At 43.6% G+C, this 14,541-nt stretch overlaps 1 protein-coding gene across 1 annotated transcript in view; it reads right to left on the bottom strand.

Moving 5' to 3' along the window:
• Positions 1-3,870: 3,870 nt before the first annotated feature.
• LOC120516136 (E3 ubiquitin-protein ligase znrf2-like) overlaps positions 3,871-14,541 on the bottom strand; it is a 183,039-nt gene continuing 172,368 nt past the window's right edge. Inside the window, exons 4-5 of the mRNA XM_039737596.1 lie at positions 9,447-9,528; positions 3,871-6,887 (exon numbers count right to left, since the gene is read on the bottom strand). Of these exons, the coding sequence (XP_039593530.1) occupies positions 9,471-9,528 (58 nt within the window). The 3' untranslated portion in view covers positions 3,871-6,887; positions 9,447-9,470. The remainder of the gene's footprint in view (positions 6,888-9,446; positions 9,529-14,541) is intronic.

The following is a 14,541-nucleotide window of genomic DNA, read 5'->3' on the forward strand; positions in this document are numbered from 1 at the left end:
CTTTCACATCCATCTCTGTGCCCTTCATTGCTGTCTGTGTTATATAGCGCCTTTCACATACCCATCTACAGTACCTACGGTGCCTACCACCCTCGACTGGCACAGGAGCACCAAGCTCCATCATCATTTCCCTCTCAATATAAAGTGAAGCTGCTGCCCCAAGTGTGGACCCCCAAAGACAAGCGCCTCATTTCCTTACCTCCATTGGCCTTTTATGGACGGCGTCGCCGGATTGCCTGTGTAGACAGGAAGTGATGTCACGTGATGGCCTCCCGGTGTATTAGGGGGGTCCCAGAACTTTAGAAACTCCACCTGTGTGTTTTGAAAGCTGCTTTTATTTTTTTCACCCCCCATTCACGGTCAAGGGGATACCTAAACGTATCCCAGAATGCAGCAACAGACCCCACACCCCGACAGGACGGCACTCCATCACAGTGGATATAAGCTCATTACACCAGTTTCTCCTGGAACGGTCATCAATAGACCATGAAAGTGGACTTTGGGCCGAACTCCCTTCACACCACCGCCTCCCAAGGAGCAGCTTTGTGGTGAAATCAAACTGAAATGAAGGGGACGTGCATTTAGGACTGGCGGCAGGAGGCAGAGGAGACGTGGAGATGAAGCCTTTAAGGAGGACCTGGAGGAGGCGTCAGGACGGCTTAGCAGGGGCCTCGATGGACTGAATGCTCTCCTCTGGTTTGTCAAAACGTCTCATGTGCCGTGAATGGCGCCTTGTGTGACGTCGACTGCACTGACGTGCCACCCTTGTGTAGGTGAGGTCAGCAGCACACTTGAGTTGCCCGTTCCCAAGGTCCCCACCTTCACACAAACTGTCCAGTCCGACACGTCGGCACATCTTGTGACAGTTTGGGTTCACCTGAGCGTTGGAATGGGCCAAACAACTCTGAACATGGCACCAAACGGTTGGCCCTGGCATCTCCCAGATGGCTTTTCATGCCCAACTATTTCAAGAATTCAAAAGCACCAAATGGCCATCGGTAAGCGAGAGCCAAACGAGCAGACAGTGCGGCCACAACCAAGCAGGGCAGATTTGATGTCTGACGTCTGCCTCGAAAGGCCATCAACAGAAGGGCACATTGGATACTGACGTTGCCCACAATAAAGAAGAACTTGCCTCTCGAGGGGGCACAGAGACAACAAACCCGAATTGGATGATCCCATTAATCCATAGGCTGATGGAAGGATCAGAATTTCATGTAAGCGACCCGAGTCCATCCAGCTGTTTTGTTTGGTGCCGGGGGTGGCAGTGAGATGGCGCAGCACCCATCAGAGCCCCACTTCCCACTGAAGAATGTCTGAATAGCAAGGTGTACCTGAACGTCACTGCTGACCACAGCTCCTCCATTCGTAGTTGCAGTTTATCCACACACTTCGACCAGGATGACATGCCAGGTCAACAAGGCACATTTTGTCAATGAACGGTACCAAGAACATGAGCCTGCAGTGCCCGCAGTGCCCAGATCTCAACTCTGTCGGGCGTTTTTGTGATAAGATGGAAAGGGCAGCAAACAGTCAAGTCATCCAGTTTGGAGCAGCGGCACCAAGACGTCCTTCCAATGCCGGGTACGACATTCCTGAATGGCACACCCAGCATCTTGGAGAATCCATGATGAGACAAATTCAAGCCAGGGGAGGCACAACACACAACGAGAGTGGTGGTCCCAGGAAACTGGCGCCTCAAATGTATTCAGCACCAATGCCCCCTGGTAAGCTGGGTGATTGCATTGGCACTTTGACTGGTTGATCCACCGGGAAAGAGAAAACAAAACTCAAACCACCTAAAAAATGGAAACCTCACCAGGTGAACTTGGACACGTTTTCTTGATGGCAGGACGTCAGAAGGCCCCACTTAGACTCCCATCAGCCTCCTCGTTCTCCAGAGTGGTCTTTCCTGAGCGTCCACCACAGTTTCCGATGGACACGCAGACCTGAGACCCTCACACTCTTGACCGCAGGGTCTCCAAATGGGTCACCCAAAGACACGGGGGACGTTCAGACCAAGTGCCACCGCACGAGTTTCAACAACAGCCACTCCACTCGAAGTCAACCTGCATACAGAAGGCCAGTTTTCATTTTTTAGGGTTTTATTTTATTATAAAGCTTTCATTTTATTTCCCAAGTAAAAATACAAATGATTCAAAATTATTTACACACCTCTTTGTGGTGAATTTCAAACCAAGCAATCAGTGAAGCACAGGCAGCAGACCAAGAGACGACCAACTGACAAGTGGGCTTTCGGTGTCCACAGACACACAAACAAGGCCACCGAGTTCCAAAGAGCAAGCGCAACAAGATGGCAGCGTTTCCTGGACGAAGCTGGCGTCTCACACACGACCCCCTTTTTAATGTCGCCTCACAGCCAACAGCGGGCAGGCGAGAGTCACCGAAGCCGAAGGGCATTCACAGATGGGCTTTTCAACTTCTGCTAAGTGGCAGGGTGGCCGGACAGCGGGCAGCATCCTCGTTTTGCTGCCAGCTCAGCGTTCATTTTATGTCATTTGCGAACTGAATAAGTGGACAATCCTCAAGACTGGGAAAAAATGGAAAAAGACGCAAACAAGAGAAGCAAAAGGTAAGGTAAGGGGCGATCTGATGAAGCCGCTTCGTGTTCAGTCGCGACTCGCTCTGCGTGGGCCTATTTGGGGTCTTCAAAATCTTCCAGGCCGGCGGTTCTCAATTTCAGTGTTGGCATCCCAGTGGCTGCAGGTTTTTGTCTTTTTTGCTCGGCCGGTCACCTCCGTCGAGCTGAGCTCATCGGTTAATTAGCTGGCCTTTCTTTTCTGTTTCTATTCTGATTTAAAACGAGCTGCGGTATGAGATTTACATTTAAACGAAACGTAGAAAGAGTTTAGAAAACACTCGCAACTTTAGTGTGGCGTATCTGATTAGCGCAGCTCATTATGGCATTTCTGTCATTATGTAAAATAAAGTATTACAGTAATTGCAAACCGTTACTAGCCCTCCGCTCTGCCCACGTGGTGCCACCACTGCTCTACTTGGCAGCTGTTCTCCTGCCCCAGCAAAACACACCTAAGGTACTGGGATTCTTGGAATCCAAGAACGACGGTTTTACTAGAAGGCCCACCAAAGACTTTACTGTAAAATGACCAGGATTGTGCCCGACTTTGTTTGTTATAACCGACTGTTGGACCCCCCAGCGGTTTATTTCCCCCCATTGATGTTTTTGTTTTCCTCTCCTCAACGGCCATCGTTTAATGAGAATATTAATAGACAGACATTGGCAGGATTCGTATGTTGATTGGAATTGCTTTGTTTTACCGAGCGTCCCAACTCATCCGCCTCTGCACATGCGCCCACATTACGTAATTAGCCGCTGCTTAAAAACCAAATCAACTAAACAGACTCATTTACGTTAGGCGGAGTGCCCAGCTGTGACATTTGAACCCCTCCATCTCAGTGCACTCCCTGGCCATTAAAGCACAACATCAGACTTACAATTAGAGACTTGAAAGCGAACCCATAAACATGGACGGCACTTCATCTGTTACTTGGGTATTCGTGTTACTCATTTGACTATTTTTGGTATCTAATCTTATCATTTATGTTCGTCTCTTTTCAGTTTTTCTTCTTTGACATCTTGTAATGCACTTTAAGACTTCACTCGTTGAACAAAGACGTTCTACAGAAACACGAGGGGAGTCAAGCTAGAGTTAGAAAATGGAGCGAACCTTCACAAAACTGCTCATGTCATTCATTTCTCACAGTCGTCTCCACCCTTCTCAATGCACTTGCACCACCTGCCTGGCAGTGCCAGCCAATAAAAGGCCACCACTCGGGCACCGCTTTCTTCACGTCATCACCTGTCTTGAATCGACGACCACACAGATGTTTTTTTTTTTTTTAAGCGGTCCAAAAAGGTGGCACTCACACGATGCCAAATCTGGCGAATAAGGAGGATGTGGCGATTCCTTCAACTTCAGTTTCTCCAGACCAGCCTTAGCTGTGGTGTTACTGGTGTCATTGTCTTGCAGCCCACAAAAGGACCCCTTGAGACAGAAGTCCCCGCCGCTTGGATCGAGTAGCAGGTGTCACAGTGGTCTCTAGCAAGTCACAGTATGACTGGAGTGCCCCTCGACATGAAGAGTTCGACAATAACTCGGGTGCACGAGGGGCAGCGAGGACGAGAAAAAACCTTTTATTCTGCTGGCACTTCCAGGCAGGGGGCACAAGTGCATTGAGAAATGAATGACAGCACCAGCTTTGTGAAGGTTCATTCCATGTTCTAACTTTAGCTTGACTCCCCCTCATATAAATGTTGTAAATCTAATTACGGTGTAAACTTCTTACAAAGTCGGCACAACACAAAAAGATACTGAACAGAAAAAAAAATGTCAAATTCACCTTTTCTGCTGCTTTGTACCCTAATAGTGACAGCGAGTGACAAGTGGAGTAGACCGGATGGTGCAGCGGGGGGCCCATTTATGTGCTCGTCAGTGAAAAGTAACCACAAGACCTAGAAAAGGAGTGGAAATTCATGATGATGACGATCTTAAAAACACCATCCTTATGTGACAAACAAAAATGCTTGTTCTTCTACATAAAAACACAAAGTTAGCACATCCAGGTTTGTAATTTCTAGGGTGACACCAAAACATACAAGCTGGGAAGTAACATCAAGTAGGCTTGCTGAACGAGTTTGGTAACATCAGAAGCCCGTCGAGTCAAAAACTGGCAGCCACAGGAATGCACTTGAGAACCAATACACCAAATCTTACTGTTAAATCCAGAGAAGTGCGTCGAGACAAACTAGCAGGCACTTCTGCACACAAAGCATCATGGGAATCTGGAAGAAGCTGCATATCACAGTAAATGGTGACCCTCCAATGTTTTAATCAGCGCTGAACGTATGAAATCAGGACCAGAATGCCTTTCTGCGGGTGTTTTTTTGGCGGGGCACATGTCGGCAGAAGATGAGAAGAGATTTCGGTTCGGTTCACTCGCCTGTAGAGCTGCTTCATTCAACTAGGATGAATTTAACATTCTGGCCTACCCAGCCCCAAACCAAGTGAGGATGAATGAACAAGATGCATTACACTAACTGAGCTGCACGGCTTGACCACGAGCGAGAGTACATCACACAAAAAAGGCAAAGGACACCACCAAAGGTGGGAGGTCATCATTACTGTTATTACATGACCATCGGAGCTGCTGCCAGTCCGGCTCTCGTGGCAGGAATTTCATTTGCTGTTTAACGAGTCAATGTGAAGATTTGTTAAAAAAACAAAACAACAAAAACACAATATAAGAAACCAAAACAAGTTCATAAGAAGCAGCATGATCAAACAACAATGGCGGAGGCTCGACGACTATGTACACTTTTCCCTGTTATTTTTTTGGTTAGAGTCTGGGATCAGCATTGCTTCATGTCCCAAACAGATATTGCTACAACCCAACAAGGACCTTGAAGGCGCTCAAAATAAATGAGGAAAGTCCGCAGCCTTCACCGTTGCAGACAACATGAACAACTCGAGTGCCTGTTGTTGCGTTTTGAACTCCGTCAAAGTGTTGAAAAGGCCAGGAGCCCAGACGGTATGAAGAACGACTCGCCGACGCAACTCCGCTGGCACGATTCGTATCCTACAGTCGAGGAGTTTGGCTCACGTAGCTCATAGAATATATGGGCACCATCACATTCAGCACTGATGTGCGCCCACGGCCGACATCTGTTCACCAGGGTTGGCGCCTCTTTTGTGAGTATGCCCTTTATTAATGCAGTAAAGGCACTGAGGACGGTTCAACGGCAAACGAAGAATCGGCTGAAAGGTATGAGGTGTAGCTTTCATTTGTGGAAGTCTGGTTTACAAAACGCAAATCATTCTGAAGAGATGGTCGCTGGTAGTAAAGTGTTTGCTGGAGTGCATCATGCATGTACGATACACATACAGAGATGCAAGTGCAAGTTTGTGTGCAGAGAGAATCAACCACTCAAAATGGCAGTTCAAAAAAATTTAAATTCATAACTTTGACCAAAAGTGAATAAACGACAAAGGAAACGTGGCAACGGCAGACTACACAAATGGGGGAAATGCGTGTTGAAGTTTTCTTTTGTAATTTCATACAAAAATTACGCGGGTAACCGCGCTCTGAGCCCGTACCCTGTGAGGAGCGCGGCGCAATGACGCAGACTTCAAAATGGACTTAATTAGAATTGACAGGTCTGCTGGCAAAACTAGACGGAGCCTAGAAAATCGACTTGTGGAGGTCTGACATCAGCCTCTCTTGGCTGTTTGGCAGCAACATCACTTGTTTTATCCACCATTGAGTCGCTACGGATCTATCTGTGCAAACCCGAATCTGGAAGACACAAACTTTCTGAAGATTTTTATCACGGTGGCTCAGGTTTTGAATGATTCTCTTTATCACCATCTTGAAACACAATGAAGTGAAGAGGTTTCAATCAAAAATGCATTGTCTGGTTGGAAGTACTTTTTTGGGGATGGGAAAAATAAATAAACGATCGATTTCAGAATTTGATGTGCACGAATAAATTATGAATCATATGCGCGCACTCGGAAAGTTCAGTGTATATAATGGATGTGTCGGCTGAACGCACTCTCACGCACACACTTGCACGCTGATACCTAAATGCATATATAGATTTAATCCCTGAAAGCTGATTCAACAAATTTTGGCACATAAAAGAGATGTGGCAATTTATTTGAAGAGCAAAGAGATTGTTTCCCTCCCAAAATAAGTGGAGTTTCAATGCGGTGTGTCTAAGAAAAGCAATTCAGTCACTCAGTGTGGGAAAAGACAGCAAAAAAAAGTTTCTGTGATGGCATTGGCTTCATCTCCTGCAGTCTTGAGTGGTGTGGGCAGATCACAGATACAGGAAAGGCCAAAACCTACAATAAAAAATATAACAAAGAAAACAGTTATTATGCTAAGAAAACAGAACAAAGCGCAGTCTGAGCACAGATATGCGTACGGCTCATAACAACACCAAGTCACTCCAGCCTTGGCGGTTTACACCCTCTGTGGTCTTTGGCACTGCACATCTACCCAATGAGATTGTGTCCAGCATCTTAGCACTGAATGCGATTGTCCCTCATTATTGTACGGTGACAACAGTAATGAGATCAATGAGAAATGAAAATGAAGGAGACACAAAGACAACAACCTGCTTGTTTACCAGCAACTTCAATCTACTGGATAATGAGAAACCTGGAGACTCCTCAAAAGTAGAGAGGTACTTATAAAAAAAAAAAAAAAATCAATCTTAAATGGTTGTGTGAAGAGTACAAATCACAATTTGTAAAAATTAATTATGGGGTTTATACTGATTCAACATTCTAATCCTCCGTGAAATACTCAAAAGCAAACTTACAGTACTAACAAAACAAAAGAAAGACCAATAAAACTGTAATAATTGCACGTCTGGCCTGCTGATCACAAAATCTAACTTTAAATTGTTCTATTATGTCCTGTTTTATTGCAGTTGCCCACTTATTGATTTATTGATAAGCAGCACTCCAGCAATCAGGTGTTTATGATGAAGTGGACAGACAGAAACATGAGGAAAAATAGAGATAAAAAAGAGATAAAAATGAAACTCTTTGAGCAGAACTCCAAACACAATTTCTGTCGAAGACCAAACCAAGTGTGGCTCGCCAGCTGCCTAATAGTGAAGCATGGTGGTGGAGGCATCATGACATGGTAGTGCTACTCAGTGGCAGGGACAGGAAGACAAGTCAAAATTAAGGGAACGACAAATGCAGCCAAATACCGAGAGATCACTGAAGAAAACCTGGCTAAGGACTGCACGTCACCTCAGACGGGGCTGTTGGTTCACCTTTCACCAAAGCATAAAGCCAAGACAACAATGAAGTGGCTTCAGGGCAAGTCTCTGTTCTTGAGTGGTGAAGCCAAAGCCAGGACTTACAGTAAGCACCACAGAATATGTGAGGAGAGACTTGAAGATGGCACTTTACAGACACAAACCATCCAATGTAACAAAGCCTGAGAGGATCTGCCAGGAAGAATGAGAACAGCGGATCAAATTCAAGTGTGTAAAGCTTGGAGAGACTTACTGAAGAAGGCCTGAAGCTGGAATTGCTGCTAAAGAGGCTACTACATAGTACTATAGTAATTAAGGGTCTGAATACTTCTAGATTTTTCATTTTTTGACTTTGAATGAATTTGGAGACCTTTCTGAAAACATGGTCTTTCTTTGTCATTATGGGTTATTTAGTGTTAACTGATGAGCAAAGCTCATTTAAAATGAAATCTCCACCCCGATAAAGCATGCAGAAAGCAAAGGTGACCTGGTTACATTCTGAATCCACTGTACATTACGAGAGAGTCCTGGTTTTCCTTTTTTGATTGGGGTGGCACAGTGGTTGGTGTTGCTACTTTCACGATTCAGCTTTTGAGCCTGGTCACTGCCCGTGTGGGCTTCTCTCCCACATCTCTAAAAACGTGTGTAAAGAATTATTATAAAAAGAACAAACCAATCACGTGCATTCAATCACACTATTCTGCTATAAGGCCTCTTGAAATTATAATAAATATTGAACTCCGTCATTAAATCTCACATTATTTTCACTGCTTTTTTTTTTTTCCTTAGGTAGGGGTTAAACCTTGCTTTTTTTCCCCTGGTATTTAAATTTATTTTTTTTTTGTTATCTCTAAAATAAAAAATGATACTATTTTCACTGACAGTAAGCCAAACAGGTGCTGTTAAATACAATGCTCGTTTTCTTTTTAAGCTCTTAGAACATTTCTGAAAGGTTGAAATGGAACATGGCTGGTGTACGGATTTGCTCAATGCTCCTTTCTGTAATCATCTGCTTGGGCACCTAGTTTAGTCACCTTTCAGAGTGACGCTCACTCAACAATTGAAGACATTTTTGAACTTAGCGGTCCTGTGGAAAAACACTCCCCGTGTACTGTGATGGCAGTTGGTTGATTCTGCACTTCTCCCTTTAGCTCTTTTTTATTTGCTGTATATGGCCACCACAGGAGTCATGTCAAGTTTTGCTGAATTGACACCTAGAAAGATGAGGTAAAATACTGTATGCGCAACTAGGGTGAATGGTAAAGAGACACCGTTCTGATAAAACTGTTAAAAATTAACATTCATATTATTTAACCACAACCTTCAATTGTTGATTTTCAGCATTCCAAAAGGATGAAGAATTAGAAATATCATTCCAATCATGACAATCTCTCACACTTGTGCATTAACATGCATTCTGTGTGTATTTTCCTTAGTAGACAAAAGTCTTCATGTTGGAAGAAAGCGTTAAGACAGGTCAGTAGCTAATCCTTGCACCACAGACGCACAATACTGCAGCAGTAATTATAAAAATCAGTTCCCTGTTATCTGCAGGTAGCTGCCTTGCGTGTCATGATGGACTAAACACTCAAATTTTCACCTGCACATGAGTTAAAAATGACTTTACCTGTGCAAAAAGCATTTAAGAGCTTTAGTCTGACGGATGTTCTGGGCAGGACCTATTCACTTCAAACCATTCATCTATACAGCTGTTGGTAGAAAAAAAAGAAAAATATAGAAATGATTATCTGTAAATAAAATACATATTTGTGAGGCTCTGATTAAGACATAAGCACCAACTGAAAAGGCTGCCATGTATTTGATTTATAGCCACACATATGGTAACACTATCTCAGTTTAATGCTACACAAGTCCATCAGCCATCACTGAGCAAAACATTTACATTTCATTCCTAGTGTTGCCTCCTTTGCATCCTAATACCAGAACACCAAGTAAGGGAAAATTGACTGGGCCGGGATAAATGAAGGCAGCGGTGCACCTCAGTGTTCTAATCACCCGGGCAGTACGAGGACATTTTTATACAAATGACTAACTTCAAGTTCTGTCCAATATGGCACAAAGATATCAGAAAATAATTATAAAATAAAACAATAATAAATTCTACTGAGGAAACTTCAAGTTGTGCGACAGAAGCATCATGGCCTCAGAGCAGCACGGGTACCTGTGACAACATTTCCTGCGGTGCAGAAAGCCTTCTCAGAAGTTTCTCCAATTTGGGGACATGTGCTTGTTGCGTTTTCCACCACTCAAGTGGGTTTACTTCACTGAACACCTCACTTATCATCATTTAGCTCTTGATTTCCTTTTCAATGGCAGTGTGCAGAGACTCATCTTCTCTGAATTCCTGTTTTGAATAAAAGACATTTTTTTCTGTTTTGTTCCCTCCCTTCTGTCATCATCTGCTCTAATGTCTGCAGCCATAGGGGCGTATGGAGCAGGATGGGGATCTGTGAGAGTTTATTATGCAGTACAGGACGTCACTATTGAAGACAGCACTTCTGACCAATGATCACGGGGAGAGGGCAAGCTTTAATTCAAAAAGGCAATTCCTTAAGGTTTTAATTCCCTGTCAATTATGTGAGCGGATTATTCTGTTTTGTAAGTATATATTTAACATTAATTTACCAAAAAAGCATGCACTTTGCAAGTTTTGAACAAATGACCGGAAAACTGACATGTAGAACGTGACTTGGGTAACACATTTTTTTTTTCCCCCATGGACTTTTTCAAATCATTTGTTGTTGTACATCATTGGTCACTAGTGGATTCTATCATATTGTAATTTTATTTTATTTTTTTAATAACTCAACCTGCAGGACCCATCTCTTCAATTATGTGGCCTGTAGATGAGTCTCGGGGAACACTGCTACTTGAAAAGCAAAGAAGCTGGCATCAATATTACAACCAATGTAAAAAGTGCACACAGTTGGAAAAGGAGAAAAAGACTGCATGCATGTATCTGTGATGTGGTTTTATTTTTTTACAAACCGAGTTGTCAAATTGTGGTTTGTATGCATGTTTTGAAAACCCACTTTGGCTTGGTCCGCAAATCTCATGCCCTTTAAAGTGAACTGGGATGTGGGCGATAGAACATTTGAGGGCAATGGGAGAAAGCAGACAGAAGAAGAAGAGCAAAATCAGTCTTGTGCAGGCCTCGAAGTTAGTAGCATCCACCCGGTTCTCTGTTTAACTGCCAGAAGACACTCCACTGCACTAAAAATGTAATGCCTGAAACAACTCATATGTTAAATAAAGGTTTGTGTGAATGTGTTACTCGTGTCAAACAAGACTGCACGCTTACTGAATAACTACACCAATGTAAGGGCACATATACAGGGCATTTGTGACAGGCAAACTACAAATGCTGCTGGCACAAGACCTCTCACCAAATATTCTGTATTTAAAAAGGGGACGCCTTGAAAGCAGCAGTCAGCGAGAAGACCAAAGACCAGGAAGAAAGAAGCTCCATTGCACTGCAGGTGGGCTAGGCTGCAGATACTTTTCTGATAATACTCTTTATATTTATTTTTTTTCTTTTGTAAGATTTGGGGAGTACAGATCTACAGTCACTCAAGGAGACTTGGAAAAAACCAGGGACTGTGACTGAAGAGAAAGAGCTTAAGTTAATCTTTTTGTAATTTGCGCTTGTGTTATGATTTAAGCTGTTTAAACAGGTATTACTGCTTGGATACGTTTTTCTATCAGAATTTCTTTTCCTGTGGAGTATTAAGACCCTTTGTTATTTTTTGTGTAGATACGTGCTTATCAAAGTCAGTTTTTATTTTTATTTCATCTGTGTATACCATGCTGCCATTCTGTGAGGTCATCGTCATTATGTGATGATCCATCGTTAGTGGCTTGGCTTCGGCAGGTGAGTGACGAGTCAGAATAAAAGCTGGCATCAAAGAAACTCTTTACAAGAGACTGGACAGTAGCAAGCGTCTGGTGTATTACTTTATGATCTTCTGGTATTGAAAATGTTAGAAATTCTTCTTAAACTTCAAGTCTGGCTAACATTTGGTCTTTGTGAACTTTTTTGGAGTTCCAGGTTTCGACTCTTGTTTGTGCATTTAGGCTTAGAACTTATTTGCATGTCCATTTCCAGTTCTAAACCTGCTCGGTTTTCTATTGTATCAGTATACTGCTGCTGGATTATGTGAATTTCCCCTTGGTAGTAATAAAGTATCTATCTATCTATCTATCTATTGGCAGAACACATTTTAACAAGTGGTACTAGGGTGTTGCATCGTGTTAGTCATTATGGATGTAGTGAGAAGTTAAGCAAGATGGCACTTTTTGTTGGCTAACTAAAAAGATTACAATATGCAAACTTTCGAAGCAACTCAGGCCCCTTCTTCAGACAAGATGGAGGCAGAACCTTCGTGTTTTTCCCAGTTGATTCTGGGCTATGTTTACGTCTTACCTGAAGAAGGAGCCCGAGTTATCTTGAAAGCTTGCATAATATAATCTTTCTAGTTAGCCAATAAAAGGTGTCATTTTGCTTAACTTCTCACTAATCTTTGACACATAAATGTCTTTACAGTTTACTAAATTCCTGTGTGTGTAATGCAAACATCTGATGGAATGATTTTGCCAGATTCCCCCTCTGAGAGGACTTGACGGTGAAACCCTAGAGCCTCAGGAGTGGAGCTGTTAATTTAAGAGGTTGAAAAACCAAGGTCGGATATCAGAAACTGAAGTGAAAGTCCCCATTTAGCTGCGCCTTGATAGCTAATTTGAAGAAGTTGTACTCTGTGACCGCTGATCAGCGTTGGTGGCACAGAGAAGGAGAAGCCTTTTTGCTGGTTTGTCTTCCTCTGCTGTAGAGTACCAGAGGCCTGTGTGTGGCGGAGAGCGCTGGCTGAGGTTTTCAGTTATGTTTCCCTGACCTCTGCACTAGTGAGGTGTGTGTTTTGCTGTTCGTCTTTTCTACTCACTGGGGACTCTTTAACCATACAGTATTTGTTTCCAGTCTTGCCCTTGGCATGAAATGAGCCACAGCTCGTCTCCCACAACCGTCCTCCCTCAACAGGTGAAGCGCAGAGGTCTCAAGGATGCCCAAGCACTGATAGTATTAACACAGTTACTCTTTATATATAAAACGATGCATTAAATATTAAGCTGCAAATCAGCACTCTGTCAAAATATCATTAAAGTGTACTGTGAAAGACCCCTCCACTTTGACATTTCATTACATTGCAGCCTTACACTAAAACTCATTTATTTTTTCCCCCCAAACATCAAGCAACAACAGTAACTACAGGGGGAATCACTGGGCTTGGTGCCAGGTAAGGTCCTTGTTAGAGTCACCCTCAACAGGATCCGTGACCACTTGCTCACCTCCAATGACTGGAGCAGTCTGGTTTTACGCCTAAGTAGTCTACCATCGACAGCATTCTGGCACTGAGGGTTCTCATGAAGCGGAAACGCAAATATCGGCAGAGTTTCTTTGCACCCTTTGTAGGTTTTCGTAAAGCGTCCAACTCAGTTGATCGAGCTGCCTTGTGGGAGATCCTGAGACTTTGTGGGATCCCCTCAAAGTTGCTGGATATCATGAATGGCCTGTATCTCAGGACTGTGAGTGCTGTGCAGAATGGAGGCAGAACCTCTGCATTTTTCCCAGTTGATTCTGGAGTTCATCAAGGGTATGTTCTGCTACTACTCTGTTCAAAGCTTGCATGGACTGGGTGTTGGGCAAGCTGTCCAGCGGCTGTGGGGCATCTCACTGATCTTGAGTTTGCTGATGATGCTGTGATCTTCAGAGTCAATGAAGGCTCTGATCAGGGCTCTTGAGAGACTGAGAGAGGAGTCCGAGTGTCTGGGCTTCCAAGTGCTTCCTGTTTTTCTATATGGTTGCAAGACATGGACCCCTGAAACGAAGACTGGACTCCTTCGGCTCTGTGTCTCTTTGGAGAATTGCTGGACATCGCTGGTTTGACTTTGTGTTGCTCATGGAGTCCTGAATGAGGCATATTACCTACATTGTGAGGCAGCGTCAGTTATGGCACTCTGGCCATGTGGCTCACAGGATTCTCATTGTTGGGGACCCGAGTGGCAGGACCAGGCCAAGGAGACGAGCACCTGGCTGCGGCCGATAGAGGGTCATTTCCGGAGGATGGGACCGGGCCGCGTGTCTGCCTGGGGGGTTTCCAATCAGAATCCCGAGCTCCTTCGCTGTGTGGTGGGTCCGGAAACGTGCTGTACAAGTAAATGTGCCCCAAACTGAAAGGACCTGATCAAGCAACACTCAAAAACCAGAATGGCAAAGTAAAAAAAAAACAAAAAAAAAAACAGGATTTAAGAATTTTGGTAAATTTATTAAAAATAAAAAAATTGAAAACCAAGTATTCAGACCCAGCTGTTTTACTCTCTAAAATATACACAGTGGATTCAGAAAGTACTCGGCATAACAAAATGTGAGGAAAGCGAAGGGGCCTGAATACTTTCTGAATCCACTGTATATATATTTTAGAGAGTAAAACAGTGTGGTTTGTTTGTTCTTTTATTAAATAACGCAAGTTAATTATTTATACTTTATTTAACCTGAATAATTATGTACCAGTATATTAAAGTGTATTTTCAGACATCCTGCTCTCCAGTCTCGGCTGCTGTTTGCTAAGAACAGAATGCCTCCAAAGTCAGTGCATAGAGCTCCTCAAAAAATAAAAAAAACAACAAGGAGAAGGCAACGCTGAAATTAA

The sequence above is a fragment of the Polypterus senegalus genome, chromosome 15, assembly GCF_016835505.1.
Source record: "Polypterus senegalus isolate Bchr_013 chromosome 15, ASM1683550v1, whole genome shotgun sequence".
NCBI classification, from domain to species: domain Eukaryota; kingdom Metazoa; phylum Chordata; class Cladistia; order Polypteriformes; family Polypteridae; genus Polypterus; species Polypterus senegalus.